General features: G+C 46.6%; 1 protein-coding gene across 10 annotated transcripts in view; it reads left to right on the forward strand.

Moving 5' to 3' along the window:
• The window catches only part of SVIL (supervillin), a 102,965-nt gene that overhangs the window by 38,967 nt on the left and 43,354 nt on the right, over positions 1-20,644 (forward strand). For all 10 annotated transcript variants that reach the window (XM_019498267.2, XM_059729128.1, XM_019498291.2 and 7 more), the window contains 4 exons: positions 1,131-1,383; positions 5,270-5,843; positions 7,748-7,967; positions 18,427-18,559. In XM_019498267.2, coding sequence (XP_019353812.2) covers positions 1,131-1,383; positions 5,270-5,843; positions 7,748-7,967; positions 18,427-18,559 — 1,180 coding nt within the window. The remainder of the gene's footprint in view (positions 1-1,130; positions 1,384-5,269; positions 5,844-7,747; positions 7,968-18,426; positions 18,560-20,644) is intronic.

Raw genomic sequence — 20,644 nt, forward strand, 5'->3', positions numbered from 1 at the left:
ATGTGGAAGAATTGAACTTGCATGATAAAACCCCTAGCAACCCCCCTCTTGCTCCCCCCCCATACGCTTTTATGTTGTTTTAAAAAGTGTTTTGTCTCCAAATTCAAAAATACCAAAGCTAGATCCTTTTCTTTCATAAGTCGTACATCTCTATATGGATTTCTTAATATGCATCTTTCCTCTAATTTTACAACCTGAAATATAAGAAATGACACCACCTGTAGGTGCAAACACAAATCCCTGTTTGCATCTAGTGCATAGAATGACTTTCCAACTATAGACAAGGATTATGCCAGAACCTCTAGCATACTGTATAAACACAAAAAATCAAATCTAACTTGATTCAACCCATAGAATAAGTTTAATATAGAAATAAATATAGTTATGACTGTGTAAACAGATCCTATTGTAAACACTGGTCATATTGTCTTTTAAGTACTTTAGTGCGTTTCTAAGCCTATTCTTTGGGTTTCTGCATATAGTCTAAAGGGAGAACAAATGTAATAAAGATGCATTGCCATTGTATTTTAATGATAAAAATTATCATAATTTTAAGCAATCGCCAGCTCAAATTCTAAGATTGCGATGTTGCAAGTGTTTTCTTGTTTTATAAAAATAACAATGCATCTTCAGTTAATTATTTAAATGTAAACAATGTAATTATATTAATTATGTAAAATGAAAATATAAACAACAGTGATTAAAACCCCAGCCTTTAGTTTCTTCCATTATGTAGTGTCTATAAAAATTCCTAATAAAGTAATTTAAATAAATGTCACTGTAGAATAGACATCTAAAATTTACCTTCACAGAAAATTCTGTGTTGAATGGTTGAAATGGAGCAAACTTTTTTGACTGATTTCTGATGGTTTTAAGTCCCACTTCATCCTCCTTTAAAAACAATTTGTACCCCAGCCAGCTACCTGAATCTGTGAAGCACGTTAAAGTCTTAATCAGAATTCTCCTTGCCAGTATTTCGCACACTGCATAACCACTTATGCTGCTATTTTATATTGGCTATTGTTATGCTTCATGTGCGATTGTCTTGCCTCTATATCAGGATAAAACCGTAAACTCTAAACAATTGCACAAAATTCTTAACAAGCTAACTTTTAGGTCTACTCTTTCAGTCTACAGGCATCAGCACACCAAAAAATTTTAGCTAAAGAAGAGATCAAAGCAGCCAAAGAAGCAGTTGAACAAGAACAGTCTGATGAACCAGACTCCTCTAGCTTAAGCTTGGCAGAAAAGATGGCCCTGTTTAACAGACTGTCTCAACCAGTATCAAAGGCCCTCTCAACAAGGAGCAGATCTGACATCAGACACAGGAGAATGAATGCTCGCTACCAAACACAGCCAGTCACGCTGGGAGAAGTTGAGCAGGTATGTACAACCTTAATCTGTTTCCATAAAAGTGTCTTTAAGTTTTGAGGGCTTCTATAGACCATCTTTGAAGTTCCTTAATTAAATAGATAAGTTATACACTGACAAAGCTTATAGTATGTATTTCTGCTCTCAGGAAAAGGCTTCTGGTGTTAAGGAACAACATCCCTTTAAAATCACCAGATCTTACTGATATATTTTTTTTAAAACCAGGATTTAAGAGCCTAAATTCTTCTTGGTCTGGAAAAAAAAGTGCATTGTTGTACCTCTCATACTGGGTACAATAAAAGATGGTTGCCCATTCTTTAAGAACAAATTTCCAAGCTGAAGCAATTTTAAACTAGTGGATAGCAGTGCACATTAAATATTTCAAGGGTGCTTTGAGGTCAGCAATTCTGTACTCTTCCCTATTAATGTGTGTTTGAATTCTTGCTCTCAACCAATATGTTTGTCTTATTAATCAGGACACTTATATCATTTTCATCTGTGTGGAGACATTAAGATCTTTAAAGGCACAGTTTTCACCTCTGACTGCAATAGCAAAGTAACTGTCCTAGAATGATTTGTGGAGTTGAGTTAGTCCTCTAACCAATGAACACTTCCTATTTGGGATGCTGTCATCTCTTTTTGCACTTTGCAAATGGCATTCTCTATACAGTAGTGGAATTGTGTATGGGAGGGTAGGACTTACCTGGCCTTGGAGTGGAAAACTAATATGGGAGCAATCTATTCCATGTACTAGGTCCTTAGGAGACATTTAGGCGAGTCCTAAGATCCTCTTTTACCTTGCTTGAGACCCAGAAAAATGCATAAACGTGAATGTGTATCTTTGCTGTTTTTTGTGATTTAGGTGAAGGCACATTGCAAAAATAGACCCAGGAAAAGGGGAGTACCCACAACTAAAGCCTCAAGCTCTCTGGGCTTTGCTGGTTGCCACAAGGCACTGGAAGCATAGGCAGAGGAAAAAAAACGGGGCGGGGGGAGTCTGATCATGCATGCATGCCCCCCTACCCCCAGCCAGGAAAATCTGCAGGGGACGGGGTGGGGGGAGGGGAAATGGCCATGGGGGGAGGGGGGGCAACGTGCATGTGTGCTGCTAATGCCCGCCCACTGGTGCCCCATGGCGGGGTGGAGGGGTGCAGTGGGGGGGGGGCGGGTCTCTGGCACACTGCACACATCCCTCCCCCTAGGGCTCTTCCTGGCGGGGGAGGGGGGTGCCAGACTACGCTCAGGGCAGGAAGCAGCGAATCTTGGGGTGGCTGCAGCCCCCCCTCTCCCAGTGCAGCCCTGAGTGTAGTCTAGATCCCCCCTCCCCTGCCGGGAAGAGCCCTGCCCCACACAGTTCTGGTGGCACGTGCCCTCCATGCCTCCTGGGGTGTGAATAGCGGCAGGAGCTGCCCCACCCGGACAAGCCACTCATGTCTTGCCCTGAGCGCCTGCCCCTCCCATAGCCCTTGCCCTACTGTCTTCGTCACTGCTGCGCACCCGCTCCTCCCAACCCCTGCTGCAGCTGCCAGAAGCCCATAGCCAAGTGGCCTTGAAGCCCTACCACTGCCCCGCATTTGGTGGAGTTAAGCCCCATTAGCACTCCCCTTCCACTGCATACGACTGGGAGGAAATACTTTTTTCCTCATGCTCCTGCAATTGTAAGGGTTTTTTTCTTTCTTTCTATTTTTAAAGCCTTACTTAGAAGCATTGGGTGTCAGTTGAAAGCTGTGGATTTTGACTGGGGTATGCCAGTGCTCCTACTTGGGACTTGAGACCCAGAGGTTCCTGTTCAGTCATATATCCCAGCCCCCTCCCCATTTTTGTTGCCTTCCGCTGGACTGTCTGTCATCTGTCCACATCCTTTCTGTATTAGGGGCCCCAAAACTGAACCATCTTGTCCAGTATCCATCTTGTCCAGTATCCTATGTCATGCAGTGGCAGAGTGGATGCTGACAGGAACAGTGAACAGAGTTGACCAGTGTTTTTCCCCCTATTCTCCCACTTGGTCTCCAGCATTTAATGTCTAGAAAGTTTTGGTTCAGAGGCTGTACCCCTAACTCCCATGTTCACTAGCTACTGAATCAGAAGCAAGGCGGAAGGGACCTCTAGGGGTCGTCGAACCCAACCTTCTGTCTGAGGCAGAATCATCCCTATTCAAACTATCCTCTATAAATCCATTTTCTAACCTATTAGCAAAAGCACACAGTCAACCCTGACACAAGACATAACATCCTAATCTGCCACAGTTAAAGCAGGGGGACCATAGCACCTAATGTCATACTGCTGCAAAGGTTGTTAAAATACACTTGAGAGGCACAAGGAATAAGGCCATACTCCCCAGCTGCAGAGAAAGGCGAAAACCCTCACAGTCCTTACCTTGCTGACCATGGGGTAAAATTACTTAACCCCAAATATGGCAATTTGTCTCTACTCTGAACAGAGAGACAAGACCCTCTAGCCAGGAACCTCTGGGCTTAAGTCCCAGTAGGACCATTGGCACACCCTGGTCGAAACCCACAGCCTTGGCTGCAGTTGACAGGAAAACTGTTAAATGGAAAGACAGACGGACAGACCCTGACAATTGTAGGAGCATGAGGGGGGGAAAAAATTCCTCACAATCCCTTGCAGTAACCAGCAGAACTCAGAAGCTTGGGGCGTCAGCTGTGGGCACTCCCTGTCCTGCTAAAAAGGAAAGCACAAGCAGCTTAGATCATGGTAGGTCATAGGCATGGCTATGGCTGGATCACCCTTGACCAATCAATCCCTGTCCAACCTCTTCTTGACCACCTTTGATGATAGAGAATCCACAACTTCCTTAGGCAGTCTATTCCACGGCATCACTGTTCTGCCAGTGAAGAAGCTTTTCCTGATATCCAATCCAAACCTATTTTGCTGCAGCTTCATGCCACTGACCTGTATTCCACTCTCTGGAGTATGAAACAAAAGGTGTTTTCCCTCTTCTTTATTGGAGCCCTCCAGGTATTTGAAGATTGCTATCACGTCCACTCTTAAGTGCCTTTTCTGAAAGCTGAACATGCTTATTTCCTTCAGTATCTCCTCACATGCTTTGCCTTTCAAGCCCTTTATCATTTTTGTTTCCTGTCCCGGAACCTCTCTAACTTCTCCAGATCCTTTTTGTTAAATCTACTTATTAAGAGACTAAATAGAAAGTACAAGCGAGAGGGAATATACCCGATCAGAAAGCCCAATATAGGTAATTTAACCATGCCCATAACAAATCAAGTTTTTGAGAGTTATTTTTCTTCAACCCTTATGTTGGCAGTTGGCATCTTTTTTTTAAGGCTATGGGCCAGGTTAGCCTAGTTTGGGTCAGAAGCAGGTGGGTGGGTGCCAGGACACAGCCACTGCCGGTGGTTTCCCCCTCAGGAAAGGGAGAATGTCCACAGCTGAAGCCTCCTACTACTGAAGCCCTATGCCCATGGGGCATAGGTTACTAACCCCTTCCTTATGTAACTAAAGGTTAAAATGCCCCGATTGGTACCTCAGAGTTCTACCAGGTGGCAAACTTTGATATTTCCAAGTGTTTTACAATAATGGCCATGTAACAAAGTACCTTATGATTTGTTTTTGGTGGAGAAACATGCTCGGTCTTTTGCTGCTTTGTGGGGGAGAGAACAGACCTAAAAGGCTGCTATTCACACATGCAGTTGTTACTTGCCTAAATAGGAACTATGATTTATACTGCAGCAAACTAAGCACACTGTTTGTGTTATCTGTTCCTTAGCTATACATTTCAATAGCACCGTAAGTTTAAACAGGCATGTGTTCTTTGCCCTAATATGAACTGTTATAACCTTGTTTATAAACCTGTTCCTGTGAATGACTTCTCAGAGCTCTTTGGTCATGCTTTTCATAAATGTTGTTTCATTATGCATAGGTGCAAAATGAAAGTGGAAAAATCACTCCTCTGCCACCTGCTGTTGTAACATCAGTGTCAACTATGGCTTCTGCCATTTCTGCAGTGTATGCGGGAGATCTTCATGCCAAATCAGCAGTTGATGAAAACATAAGTGCTACTAGTAAAGCTGATTTGAGATTCCATTCTTCAGTCGAAACTGTAGATTCTTCAATAAAAGGTGCGCTGAAATCAGAACAGTGGCAACCTTCAGTTGATGCGATAGAGAGCAAAAGAGCATTAAAGGAACATGATGAAGGAGAGACGCACAGATTCCTAGCACATGAAGATAATGAAATCAGAAAGTATGGCTCTTTTGAGGAAGAAACCATACACCCTGCTCTTGAGAAGACAGAAGATTACCACAAATCGACAAATTATGCTTTCCCAAGGAAGAGCAGTACAGAATTGTTTAGATCACAAGCACTTTTTCAGCCTTCTGAAGAGGAGGAGCTTTTGTCCAATACTGTCATTCAGGATAAACTGGAACTCCAAAATGAGCAATTCTTTGAGGAGGAATTGGAAAGTGTCATGAGAAGCAGGACCTTGCAAAGAGGTACAGTACAGAGTTTCTTTCTTTGCAGACTTGTCTAGTATCTGGAGCTTTTTCTAGTGTCTTGCTCTGATCCTTTACTAAAATATAAAATCATTTATTGTTAAAAATAAAAAGACATAAAGGTTGTGTTCAATGAACCTTGGAGCTTGCAGTTTTGAAAGCATCTGCACATAGTTTCCCATCCTTTAACTTTTTTTATAGCTCATTGATTTTAATACAATTGAATTTACTCTTTGTTTCCTCTTAAGGAGGAAAACTCATGAATTGTAGGTAAGAATTCTTCCCAACAAAAATAGCTAAATTAACCCAAAGTAGTACTGTATACTTAGTATTTGTACATAGTTTGCATGTAATGCACGTACGTGCACGCACACTTTGTAAGCCCAAGCATTTTCATAGTTTCATAGTTGTAAGGGGCTGGAAGGGACCTTACAGATCATCAGGTCCAGCCCCCCTGCATATAGGCAGAAAAAGACTACTGGGATAAAATGATCCCAGCAAGATGAGCATCTAGACGTTTTTTGAAGATCACCAGGGTAGATGACTACTACATCTGGGGGCATGGGTGACTGGTGCCTCCTAAGTCTGGGGGGGCACCAGATCATGGGAGGGGGTTCCCCAGTGGCCGATCACCGACCCCGGAACCACCAGTGGCGAAACTGGAAGTACACTTCCACCGGCACTTCCAGGTTCGCAGCTAGCGCTTCCAGGGGGGGCACAGCCAATCTCAAGGAGTGCATGTGCATTCTCATGCATGCCCTACACGTTGCCAATGTACAGGGGGAGCCTGTCCCAAACCCTTGGCACTCGGCTTGTAAAGAAACTTTTCCTTATGTCTAGCCTGAAGCCATCTTCAGTCAGCTTGTGCCCGTTATTTCAAAGTTGCTATTTGATTCAACATTAGAATAAATAAGCTAACCTAGTCTATTTAAAGTATTTTGTGTCACCTGATGGCATACAATTCTTGTGCATCTGTGGGGAGAGGGCAGAACTAGAGTAGGAGCAATTGTTTCTGTTGTAAAATGCCTCAAAGCTGTCCAATTTAAAAAAGAAAACTAAGGTAATTCAGGTCTTCCTAATGCAGTGGTCGGCAACCTTTTGAGACTATGGGTCAGAATGACCCAGCTCAGGTCAGGTAAGGAGGCAGGCTCCTCCCTGTTGCTGCTGCCATTACTCCCCACTGCAGCATGAGAGAAGCCCCCACCACTGAAGTCCTGCATCGACAGGCCAAATCCAATGGCTTTTTGGGCTATATTTGGCCTGTGGACCATAGTTTACTGACCCTGGTCCTTGGGGGATGGCTTCTTCAGCATTAAGTTTACTCTGCTCTTAGACACAGCTGTAAAGAGATTTTTTTTTTTTGTCCAGTTGTTCCATTGCTGTGTTAGTTTCCATAAAGAGTCTTGTACATGTTTCCTTTTGACAGGTGTGCTCTGTCCGAATCCAATTGCCGTCAAGTTATCTACTTCCCTCGGCCTCTGCCTCTCCTTCTCCTTCCCTCTGCCTTTTGTCCTTCTCTTCCAGTTACCCATCTCCTACCATCTTCCTAGGTGTCCTTTCTCTTTCCTGCCCTTGTTCTCTGGAGCGTGACTTCTGTTCCCCCTCATACAAAGGAGAGATTACAGCTCTTTTAGTCGACACAGTGTTGAGACTTCTGCTGAGGATGATATCCTGCCGTTTCATGTGAATCTCAGTCAACATTTGACAGTCTATTCAATGGGTTAATTTTTTTCTTTTCTTTTCTTAATGCTTAATTTTAGGAAGCCAGTTCAGGCAGAAACTCCTTGTCAATTAAGGTAGAGCTTGACTTGAATGTTAAATAGTAGCTTTGCTGGTTCACGGTTAATAATGTAAGAAATGTCACAACAGTAAATGCTAATTCTGCACTTCTCTTGAATGAACAGACCATGTTGAGCCTACTTCTGAACTTGTTGGCACAACAGCAACAAAGACTGTTTCACAGACTGCAACTCTGGCATCCTGTAAACAGCAGGAGACATCTGAAGAGTTGGAGGGAAAATTCTATAAGAGCCCCTGCGAGATGTTTTCTGCTGAAGAGAACAGAATGGAAACAGCTGAGGATGTACTTGATGCATCCACCAAAACAATGTCAATTAAAGAAAGGTAACTTCAGTTTTATCTTTTGAAGTACTCAGCCTGTGTGTGTTTGAAGTGGTGATCTACAAAAGAGGATTGTCTGGGATTTTTTTAAAGCCGTCTCTGCTAATGACTAGGAATCTCTGGAATTCACACCGGAAATGCATGGCGCGATAGCTTATTTAATGTTGGAGTTTCCCCGGTGCGCCACCCCCCACCACTGATTGGCAGAGGGACCCTGTCACTTGCTGCCTGCATCTGGCCAGGAGGCGAAAACCTCAGCATCTTTAAAACAGTTTTTGCCTCCCTGTCATGAGGCTAGGGTAGGGCCCCTCCACCAGCCAGCAGCAGAGGGGTGCACGGGGGAAACTCCAAGATTAAAGAAGCCACCACACAAATCCAGCACAAATTCCAGAGATCCCTACTAATGGTCTCCTTATTTGTCAGACCACTAAAGGGAGACACATGCTGCCAATCTGTGAATCATAATTATTGGTAGAATGAGTAGGGTAACCTAACTTTGAAAATGCCACTTGATGTGTTGATAATAGTATGGTTAGTTTAGTAGACTTTCTCTAGCTTCATTTTTTTTTTTGACAGTAACAAAAGTTTTATAATGGAACTTAATCGTTTGCTTTTTGATCTGTAAATAGGCAGAATACAAAGAATCTAGCAGTCAGTTGTTCTGTAAAGTGTTTTGGGCTTTGCTTTGGAAATCTATATATAGCTTCTCTTGTTCAGAGTGTTTAATTTGGGAAATGAATAGCAGAGACTCCCTATGCCTGACAAAGGGTGATTGCACCCAAACGCTTGCAAAGAACTTTGTTTTTCTAACTACTCAGTTGGTCTAATAAAAGATATCACATCTACCCAAAGAACCTGACCTGCCTAATTTAGGAAATGGTTGGAAGGTATGCATGGGAATAATAGTGTTTATAAAAACTGAAGACAAATGGTGTTAGACTGAAATATGTTAAGAATTACTTTGTACTAATACCTAGCATGGCAAGGTCCAGGCCCATGGACGGGGCTCTTAGGCACCTTGCCTTACCAACAGTAATTAATTATTAATTAAATCATGTATTAATTAAAATAAACATTTTGAGAATATGAATCCTGTGTCAAGCTGTTATAAACTGATGTTACTTCAGTCTGATTTGAGAGATTATGTCCTATCACTTAATATCGTTTGAGATGTGGCTCTGACTTGCATTTCTTTTTAGCCATGCTGGAATTGAGAAATGTACGGTGCAGGTCAGGTTGACCTTTAGGGTATCAAAGCTTTCTGTTGTCAGAAATTCTTCCATCCTGTATTTGGGTTGATGAATATGTGGTTCCTAAATTCATAAGCCCCCAAATAAAGATCCTAAATTCGTTTCCCTTCTCCCTCCCACTCTTAAGACATGCTAAGCATGTATAAGTTTGCATATACTTTAATGGGAGCTGTTTGATATTTAGCCGTTTTGAAATAAGTCTATGCGTCAGGGATAGAATAATAGAAAATTAGGGTGAGAGGGAACCTCAGGAGGTCATCTAGTCCAACCCCCTGCTCAAAGCAAGTCCATCCCCAACTAGAACAACCCAGCCAAGGCTTTGTTTATTTGGGTCTTAAAAACCTCCAAGGATGGAGATTCCACAACCTTTCTAGGTAACCTGTTTCAGTGTTTTACTACCCTCCTAGTGAGAGAGTTCTTCCTAATATCTACCCTAAATTTCCCTTGCAGCAACTTGAGACCTGCTCCTTTTTCTGTCATCTGCCACCACTGAGAAAAGTCTAGCTCAGGGGCAGGCAATTATTTTAGGTGGAAGGTCGCTAAACAAGTTTTGGTGAGCTGTTGTGGGCTGCATGGGTAGCCTTGCCCTTTGACAGTTGCCCTGCCTCATAGTTGCCATCTTGGGACTGGAAGTCCCAGCCACTAACCCCTGACCTTTGCCACCAGAAGTCCCTCCCCTTGCCCCTGAAAATACTCCCTTTGGGAGGGGAGGTTGCAATCTTAGAACCAGAAAAAAAAACAAATCATACACAAAGTCAAACACCTACTATAACATTTTAATTTTACTACAAAAAATATTGTCATGATTTGTGTTTGCGTAGTGTATATAGAGGCGATTGCATAAAACACAAAATAAATTCTTAGTCTTGTAAATTGTAGGGGGTGTGGGTGTGGTGGTGTGTGGGTGTTGAAGGGTTAGGGGTTGTGGCTATGGGGGGCATAGGATGTGGTGGGGGGTTGTGCAGGCAGGGTGTGGGTGTGTGGGGAGTGAGGGATGTTGGGGGGATATGAAGACCCCCGCACTCCCCCCCCCCCATGATGTAGCAGCAGGCAGGGCACTCAGGGCTCTGGTGAACGGCTCAGTCAGCACTGCACATGGCAACAAGGTGTGCAGCCCCCACTGGGCAGTGTGTATCATCGGCGATCCCTGCACTTGCGTAGCACAGAAGTGTAGCCCTGCATGTTGGGGCTCCAACTTGGGGCTCCCCTCCCACGCTGCGTGAATGCAGGGAACGCTGGCAATACAGACAGCACAGCGGAGGCTGGTCCCCTCACTGCAGCGTGCAGCACTGGCCAGAGCCAAGCCCCGCTGGGCATCTGCACCAGGCACAAGTGCCCTAAGCACCCCTGCCTGCTGCTGCTGCTGCAACTGTCTGCTAGGGCTGCACATCATGAAAGGAGTGGTTGGGGGGGGGATCTTCACCCTCTCCCTCCTACCCACATGCTGCCCAGCCAAGCTCTGTGCTGCATCTGTCCCTCTGGGTGTGGGCTTTTTGCTGCCTCTAGCCCCAGTCCCACGCTCCCACCCAGCTACAGCCCTGCCCCACCACTTCCCTACCTGCTCCCTGGCCTTCTGCTTGCTCTAGGTAAGTGGAGCAGGTCCCCAGGGGCTGCAGCAGCAGCCCCACCTGGAAGCTGCGTGCTGACCAGGGCGGGCCTTTGCCCATGAGGGTAGGAGCAAGCCACAATAGGGATGTTGTGGGGGATGGGGGGTACACATGGGTGCCTTGCTCCCATCCTCGCGGGCGGAAGGGCTGGATGGGGTGGAATTCTTTGCGTGGTGCTGCAGGCTGGATGAAAATGCTTTGTGGGCCGTATTTGCCCACCCCTCAATTTTTTTTTCCCCAGACTAAATAAGCCCAATTTCCTCAGTCTTTCCTCAAAAGTTGTGTCCCAGCCCCCTAACCATTTTCATTGCCCTCTGCTTGGCTCTCTCCAATTTGTCCACATTCTTTCTGTAGTGAGGGGCCTAAAACTGGGCAGAGTACCCCAGATGTGGCCTCACCAGTGCTGAGTAGAGGGGAACAATCACTTCCCTTGACCTCCTGGCAACACACCTACCAATGCAGCCCAGTATGCCATTTGACTTCTTGGCAACAAGGGCACTACAGGAAGTTCACGGAGGGTGAACTTCCTGGTGGGGCCCAACTTCTCCTGGTGGGGCTCTCGCCAAGTTCGCCTTTTGTGTTTGCAAAATAGCAGACAGTTCCATCACTGCAGGAAGGACTGAGACCAGCTACAGAATTGAGACACTTCAGACTGACCAGCCTATAAGCTACTTCAGTGGTCACCAAGTGTTCGATCGCAGAACCTCTTCAGGTTGATCTGAAGCTGGGGGGTGCTGCGTGTGCGTGTGCATGCACATGCGCCCCCCCCCACCCCCCAAGGCCACTAAGTTCGTCTGTGGGAGAGGGAAGGGGCGGGGCCAGATCACAGCCCCCAGGGTGGCAGAGTGCAGCAGAGGCAGGAGCAGGGGTGAGTGAGGCCCCAGTGGGTGGATAGTAGGAGGACTGATCCCAGGTGGCTCGTCCAGAGGCATGGGGGGCTCCTGCTGCTGCGCGCACCCTGGTGGAGGCCCTGTGGGTCACGTGCCCGCCTCCCCCATTTGTTCACAGTGGAGGCGGCTGCCATTGCAGGCTGGGCTTTGCGCCCCGAGCCCAGTGCAGCTGACCTGGGAGCGGCTCAACACCACGTGTGTCCTACTGCTGGGCTGAACCTTGTCCCTTGCCCACCCAGCAGCAGATGCATGTGGTGTAGAGCTGCTCTCGGGCCAGCTCCAGCAGGGCTCAGGATGCAACACCCAGCCCTCAACAGCAGCCGCCTCCGCCATGCACAGATGGGAGGGCACGTGTCCCTCCCAAATGTGGGGCAGTGCTGGCAGCTGCAGCAGAGGTGAGGGAGGGAGTGGGGCATGGCCAGGACCTGCACAGCTGGAGTGGGGTGCAGGACAGAGCTGCAAGTGGCTTGTCCGGTGGGGGGAGGGGAGGGGACATGGGGGACATGTGCCCCTGGATCTACATGTGGGGCAGGGCGGGCTGGGGCCGGGCAGTGCCAGACTCTTCCTTGCACAGGTGTTGTGCTTGGGCTGGGCAGCGGTGCTGGGAGTTGGGGCCATGGGAAGGGCTGCAGGCTCCCAAAATTCACTGTAAACCCCCACCCCGAACAACCTCCTCCCAGTGCCACCACCACCCACCCTGAATGTAGTGCAGCCAAACCTCGCTGGAAAGAACCCAGCACAACCTTACCCTCAAGGGCCCGGGCGGGGTGGGCTGCCACTGCGGACTGGGAATGGAAGGCTGCATTGGGTCGTTCCCAGTGGGGCTTGGGCCACGCTGCGCTCAGGGCAGGCAGTGGCGGCACTGGGAGAGGGTCGGGGGGCCACCTGGCTCGAGTGCAGCGCAGCACTGTCCAGCCAAACACCCATGCAGGAATAGCCTGGCTCTTCCCTGGCCCCAGCCTGCCCCACTCCGCCCCACATGCCCTCCCAGGCCTCTGCTTGTCCCACTACCTGTTCTGATCCAGGGCCCCACTCCCCCCAGCCCCTGTTCCTGCGCGTGTCCCACTAACTCCCTCACCGCTGGGTCCTCAATCTTCCCCCTACCCCTTCCCCATAGGCTTACCTGCTGGGTGGGGGCACACCCCCAAATAATTTTTTCTCCGCCTCGATCTGCCTCCCCACAGACTGACCTGCAGGGGTGGGTGGAGAAGTGGCACATGGTAGATCTTGGGTTGCTTTTTAATTCAAAAAATGATCTCCTACCCAAAACAAGTAGCACAACGTTCTCCAACCGAACACATTTGCTGGCTGAGATTTACAGGTGTTATAGTAGGGGGGGGGGAAAGAACTTTTGCCAGGGCATAAGAATTTAAAAGGAAGTCTTTAAGCTTCTACTGAGCATCCACAGCAGAAGACAGCTCTGCTTTACTTGACTGTGTGTGAATTAGGCTGAAAGTGAAAACAAAGCCAGCAAAAACTGCCTAGAGCACACTCCAGGAGTAGTGCAGGACAGATAAGTATTATAGTGGCCTAAGAATTGATTGGAGGAGCTCTCTGATGTAACAAGATGCCCCTGAGCTCTCTGAAGCCTTTTGGATTTCCATTAATCTGAAAATGGAACATGGAACAATCTTTAAGGGCTCATCTTGTCTATGATGTAGGTTTGAGAGCTAATACTCTGACCTTCAATCCCAGTCCAAAGCCAGGTCTAAAGTGTAGCCAGCCACAAATTAAACAGGATAAGTCCTAAATCCTTGTGGTTGCGTAAGGTGCCCCAGAAAATTAATATTCTACATGCTGATTGATAAAACTGGTCTCCCCAACTCATTACAGCTTTGACAGTGTGGGAGGATGTGAGCAGCAGATGAAAACCAGTTGCATCTTACTTCCTTTCCCAGGTTCATATGTTAAGTGGATGCACTCTCATTGGATCCAGTTTTGAACAGAGAAATCTGTTCTTTAGGCTGGATATGGTGAGTATGGTGGCCACACATTTCTTGGTTCATGATGTATTGAATATCCAGTGGGTGATAAGTTTTCCTAGCCAAGAGAGAAGGAAAACAAATTTATCATCAAATTCAAGTATGACAGTTCCTGGAGTGCCCAGTAGATATGTGCCCATGATGGCTTGAAGTTGCAGGAAAGTAAGTTTAGATGGGATATCAGTGAAAACGTCTTCATTGCTAGAACAGTGAGGCTGTGGAATAGACTGGTTAGGGAAATTGTTGGGATCTCCATCACTGAAGGTGTTCAAGTATAGCAGGGGCGGGCAATTATTTTGGGCGGAGGGCTGCTTACCCAGTTTCGGCAAGCTGTCGAGGGCTGCATGGGTAGCCCTGCCCCTTGACGGGCCCCGCCCCCTGGTCACTGTCTTGGGACCAATGTCCTAATGTCTTGGAACCAATGTCTCAGGGCCAGCACCAGTGGGGCCCAGAGTGGGGCGCAGGCTGTCAGGGGTCTGTGGAGCCGGGCTGGGCTGCACCAGCAGGGAGAGGGGGGAGCTGCCCTGGCTCCAGAGCCCCTGGCGGCCGGGACCCCTGTACTCCTGCTGCCCTGCTCTGGGTCCTGCTGGTGTGGGTCCCATGCACCCGCTTACTCTCAGTGCCCCCCACCCCCACCCCACGGTACAGGCGGGGGACATCGTGCAGCCCTGACCCCCTGCTCGCCGGCAGGGAACAAGCTGGTGCTGAGCCCGGGGAAAAGCTGCCCCTCCCCCGCCTTGTGGCCTGCGCTCCCTGCTGCAGCCACTTGCAGCCCACAGGGCTGTCCTGAGCAGGCACAGGCAGCTCTGAGCGCTGTGAGCGGCTGCAGCGCAGGGCACCGGCCATGGGGCGGGCGAGGGGCTGCTTTTCCCGCACTCAGCACCAGCTTGTAACCTGCCCCCACTGCCAGCCTGGGCCCCATGCCGGCTCTGGGCTCGCCCGCAAGGGGGAGCCCACCGGGCTTCCTGTGAGTCCTACTACCCCTGGTTTCTGTCATGTTTGACAGGTACCAAGGACAGATCAATATTCATTTTCTAAATTTTTTAAGGGCCCTGTGGGTTGGATAGAATGGCCTCGTGGGCCGGATCTGGCCCACAGGCTGTATTTTGCCCACCCCTGAAGTAAAGGTGGGACCAATGCATATCTATACCTTGTTCAGGGATGATCTAGGAGTAGCTATGCCTCTCTATACTACGAGTATTTCCCATGCTTCTTGGCTTTCTCAGTTGCTGTATGGGGTAGGGAAGGAATTTTTTCCCCTCCTATTGCTACTTTTATCAGGTGTTCTAGGTTTTTTGGTGGTGATGGTGGTGGTTGTTTTTTCCTGCTTTCCTCAGACATATTGGGTGTTGGCTAAAACAAAGGTTGGGGATTTTGACAGGGGCGTGTCAATGTTCCTGCTGGGCCTAAAACTTAGAGGTTTCCTGTGTAGTGATCAGTGTGGTCCTCTTTCTTGGATCTTTTGAATGTATTTTAACAATCCTTGCAGCAGCAAAACACTGGCCACTGTCATCCCCCTGTTTTATCTGTGGCATGTGACGATGTTATCCCTTGTGGCTGTGTGTCAGAGCTGACTCTAGATTTACGAAAAAGTTAGACAAGGATTTGTACTGCATGGTTTGGATAGGACTGATCCTGCCTCAGGCAGGGGTTTGGACTGGATAATCTCCAGCACTTTCCAACCCCACTTTCCTGTGATTCTAACATGTTCTCTGTGAAGGTTGGCTGACAAAAATCAAGAATCATTTTACAGGATGGACTATTAGCCAGACATCAGCAGGTCACTAATTTTGGTTGCACTACTTGACAGCTTACCCGATAGCAGATATCTGGAACTTGGTCAGACAAACCTTTCCAGCAGTGGAATTGTTTATAACCTTTTTATTTCCTTCATTTTACAATTTAAAGGTAAGTTTGGGATGTATGGAATGGAGTAACATTCATCTGCCTTCCAAAACAAACATAAAAATCTTCTGATTTGGATTAAATGATGTTTAAATGACTGAGGTTGTCGTAGCATGGTCAGGGATCAGGAGCCCAATGAGATTTTTCCATTTTTTAATGGCAGGGCTGTCTGACTTCTAAGCTCCCAGAGACCACACCACCACAGCAAATGGGCTGCACCAGGCATGCTGCATGAATGTCCCTCCATACCCCCACTGCACCATGTGCCTGCATTGGGCACCCACTCACTACTGCACTGGGCGCCCTACCCCCCATGCAGGCGCAATACCCCCACCCTGGGTATAGCCTCCTGCTGTGGTACTGCCTCTTCCCCTTCATCAGGGGCAAGAAGCAGCAGCATAGTGATGGTGGGGAGCAGTAGTGGAATGGGAGTCTGGGAACCACAGATCGAGGGCTGCCAATTGGACAGGTCTTGTTAATGGTATGGCCTTTACCTAAATGATTTAAAACAAAATTGGTGCGATAAAGCTTAGACAAATGTAGGGGAAAGCTAAGTGAGACTGCAGTGCTGTAGTTAGACAAGCACAACAAGTTTATATGTTTAATTCTCTCTGAAATACGGATACAAAATACAAATTTCCAAGGGCTACAATATTTATGTTAATGTTGTTTTGGGGACTTAGGACAAAAATCTGGGATCTTCCTGTTCCTTTTTTTGCTTTTCTCTACCCACCAGTGTCAATAAAGATCCTAGTATACAGTTTAACTACTAACAAAAGAAAACATGCAATGCTCTCCAGAGCCAGTTGAGACACTTCATGTTTCACCCATAAATGGTCACTTGAAAGTATATGGGATAGCGTTTATATTTTAAACATAGCACCTGTCTCAGAGGTGATGAACTAAAGTTTCCCCCTTGTTACTGGTGTTTAAATACAATGGTAGTATGTACCATGAACCATAGAAAAATCTGGTAGGCACATAGATAGGCCTACAGTGCTGAGCAAAACTTTGGCATTTGCCCCCTGCAGTGTCCCATAGGAGTTGGGTGACTCTTGGACATAGATTCATAGATGTTAGGGTTGGAAGGGACCTCAATAGATCATCGAGTCCGACCCCCTGCATAGGCAGGAAAGAGTACTGGGTCTAGATGACCCCAGCTAGATGCCTATCTAACCTCCTCTTGAAGACCCCCAGGGTAGGGGAGAGCACCACCTCCCTTGGAAGCCCATTCCAGACTTTGGCCACTCTAACTGTGAAGAAGTTCTTCCTAATGTCCAATCTAAATCTGCTCTCTGCTAGCTTGTGGCCATTATTTCTTGTAACCCCTAGGGGTGCCTTGGTGAGTAGAGCGTCACCAATTCCCTTCTGCGCCCCCATGATGAACTTATAGGCAGCCACAGGGTCGCCTTTCAACCTTCTCTTGCGGAGGCTGAAGAGGTCCAGGTGCCCCAGTCTCTCATAGGGCTTGGCCTGCAAGTCCTTAACCATACAAGTGGCCCTTCTCTGGACCCTCTCCAGGTTATCCATATCCCTCTTGAAGTGCGGCGCCCAAAACTGCACGCAGTATTCCAACTGTGGTCTGACCAGCGCCCGATAGAGGGGAAGTATCACCTCCTTGGTTCTGTTCGTCATGCATCTACTGATGCGCGATAAAGTGCCATTGGCTTTTCTCATGGCTTCATTACACTGCCGACTCATGTTCATCTTGGAGTCCACTAGGACTCCAAGATCCCTTTCCGCTTCCGTGCCACCAAGCAGGTCATTTCCTGGGCAGTAGGTGTGCTGGATGTTTTTCCTCCCCAGGCGCAGCACTTTGCATTTCTCCTTGTTGAATTGCATTCTGTTGTTTGGTGCCCATATGTCCAACCTGTCCAGGTCTGCTTGTAGTTGTTCCCTGCACTCCGGCATGTCCACTTCTCCCCACAGTTCTGTGTCATCCGCAAACGTGGACAGAGTACACTTCACTCCCTCGTCCAAGTCGCTGATGAAGACATTGAAGAGTATCGGTCCAAGGACCGAGCCCTGCGGGACCCCACTGCCCACACCCTTCCAGGTCGATACCGACCCATGTACTACGACTCTCTGGGTACAACCCTCTAGCCAATTTGCCACCCACCGGACTGTGTAGTCATCCAAGTCACCGCCTCTTAACTTGTTCACCAGTATGGGGTAGGGTACCGTGTCGAAGGCCTTCCTGAAGTCTAATTAAATGACATCAACCCCTACTCCTGCGTCCAGGTGTTTTGTAACCTGGTCATAAAAGGAGACTAGATTAGTCAGGCATGATCTACCTGCTATGAACCCGTGCTGGTTTCCCCTCAGCATAATTTTTCCTGCCGGACTCTTGCAAATGTGAGCCTTGATAATTTTTTCAAAGACTTTGCCAAGGATGGAGGTGAGACTGACTGGCCTATAGTTGCCTGGGTCCTCCTTCCTCCCCTTCTTGAAAATGGGGACCACATTGGCCCTTTTCCAGTCCTCCGGGACCTGGCCCGTGCACCTTGAGTGTTCACATATTCCCGCCAGTGGCTGTGCAATGACGTCAGCCAGTGCCTTCAGTACATACTTGCTGCCTTCTTGTATTTCAGAGAATAATATGAAATATCATTTTCAAGTGTGAAATACAAAATGCTGGGAATACCCTAACTTTCAATTTCAGGTTCAGCTATGTGCATCTAGAATCTCAAATGGTTGTACTCAGAGAAGCAAATTGACTTGGATGTTTTGTCTAAAACGTTTTGTAATTCTAAAGTTTATACCTTTCCTGGGTAATGTTGAAAAGTTCAATATTGAAAGCCATATTTGGTATATGTTTTCCTCCATAGGCTGGCACTGTTGAAGAAGAGTGGAGAAGAAGATTGGAAAAGCAGACTTAACAAAAAGCAGGAGTATGCAAAAGTGTCTGTCACTGAACGTAGTGTGCAGCTGCAAGAAGTTGAACAGTTGTTAAAGAACAAGGTAAAGCTGCCTAAACTAGGCAAAAATGTTCTACTTGCTGCGCACCCGCCTTGAAAATGCATCAGACCAGACAAGCATGCTTCACTCAGCTAATGGCCACTGCATGTAGTGTTACAGCCCTCTAACTCATCATTTGGGTTTGGTTTAAATGAGGTCCCTCTTACCATGAGAGCTGTTAAATGAGAACATCTTTGCTGCCTGAGTATATTCTTGCTAAATAGGAATCTACTTTTTAAGATTAAGGACATTATAAAAGTTAAAATACTTGGATTGTGCATGTTCACAAAAATAAAAACAGGTTTTAAGGTATTTGTTAAATGAATTGCTTGCTCGTTAGTGAGGAAGAACTGTCACAATTTTAAAGTTGCAAAAGGACTTCTGAACCTTTCAATCATTCTGTACAACACGGAATTTATAGCACTTACCAGGGCTAGTTGTTAAAATGTAAATGCTAAAATATCCATGAGCAGACAACGTTCCTTGGGTGAATTTGATATCTTTTATTAGACCAACCCAAATAGCTGGAGAATAGTTATTAAGCAAACTTTCAGGTTCAAAAACCCTTCATCAGGCTAAAGAAGTTTCAGCAGTTGGCAAAAGGGTGGAAGAGCACACACCAACTGCTGAAACTTCCTTAACCTGACGAAGGGTTTTTGAACCCGAAAGCTTGCTTAATAATTATTCTCCAGCTATTTGGGTTAGTCTAATAAAAGATATCAAATTCACCCAAGGAACCTTGTCTACCGATGTCCTTAGACCAACACGGCTACAACCTTACAACCTACACCCTTGCAAAATATCCATGAATCACTTGTATTTTTGAGTAGCTTTGTGGATAGCTGGAGCCATCTGTGACCTCTAGGTTGGCTTTCTGTTTTGTTTATCTGAGGTGGTAGGTAAATGGAGAGAGACAGCTGTCAAAGACCTGGAAGTTCATGTTCCTAACCACTGTGCTGTAAACTAACCAGCTGTAACTTGATCATTCAGTGAAACTACCCTTATGGAGTTTAATACGTTTCAAGAATTTTTGCTGAAATCCAGACCGAGGTAATATAACAGTGGGCACGTGCATCATGTTCATTAATGTGCTTTTGCTACTGTGCATTAATTTGTATTTACTTAATATGAGGTACTACATAAAGGTGCATTAGGATGCTTTAACGCGCAGTAGCAAAAGTGAATGCCTTTTAGTGATGCTTATCATGCAGTAGACTAATTCTACTGTGCATTAGCATATTAGCACTGTTTTTACGTGACTTTTTAATGCACAGTAGAATAGGCTACTATTCTAGTTCCACCCACAGTGAATCAAAGATCAGTTTTAGATCAGGAAAACTTTTCTTCCTGTACCATCTGTTTCTTGTACATGGCACTGCAGGAAACTTTGTTCAGGGTTGGGAATGACTTCTGAGCTACAACTAAAAAAAAGGTGGTATTGCCACAAAGGACGTGAAAAAGGTGAAGCTTGCAATATATTCTTTTCCAGGTTGGACAATCTCGTAGTCTGATTATTAAATTAATTTACTTTTATTGAATAATTACTGCCAGGAAACATCAATAATAGGATTTAGCTATGTGTCTAGTGTAAGTTTACCACAGCCAGTAACAGTGACCTCCAGTATATGCTGCATGTGTGCCAGGCAGGCTATCACCTAAGCCAGTAGCTGCCTGTACCTGGTCCAGATTGTCACTGGTGAGTGATATGTGCAGCCCTAACCACAGACTAATTAGCTAATCTACATGAAAAGGGCTTCCCTGCTTCCAGTCTAGGAGGCAGCCTCCCCAGAGCAGTGCAGTATGTTTGAATGTGCCAACTATGATAAATTTGCTGTATAGAAGTAGACTCTGCATATCCTGTTTCCATTACCCTACAATGAGCAATCTGGCTTTACTGACACTGCTGACTGATGTTCAGTTAAAGGTGTGATGGGATCTGATCTGTGATCACAACAATCAGTCCTCCCCTCCTGCTATGCCATTTGTGACTGGGGATCAGATCGCAATCAAGCTATTTTTCTGTTGCAGGGGGAGCCTGGGATTGTTGACTGGGCTCCCCTTACACCAGCTAGTGGTGGTCTCACGGCT

Source organism: Alligator mississippiensis, chromosome 5 (genome assembly GCF_030867095.1).
Source record: "Alligator mississippiensis isolate rAllMis1 chromosome 5, rAllMis1, whole genome shotgun sequence".
In the NCBI taxonomy this organism is placed as follows: Eukaryota; Metazoa; Chordata; order Crocodylia; family Alligatoridae; genus Alligator; species Alligator mississippiensis.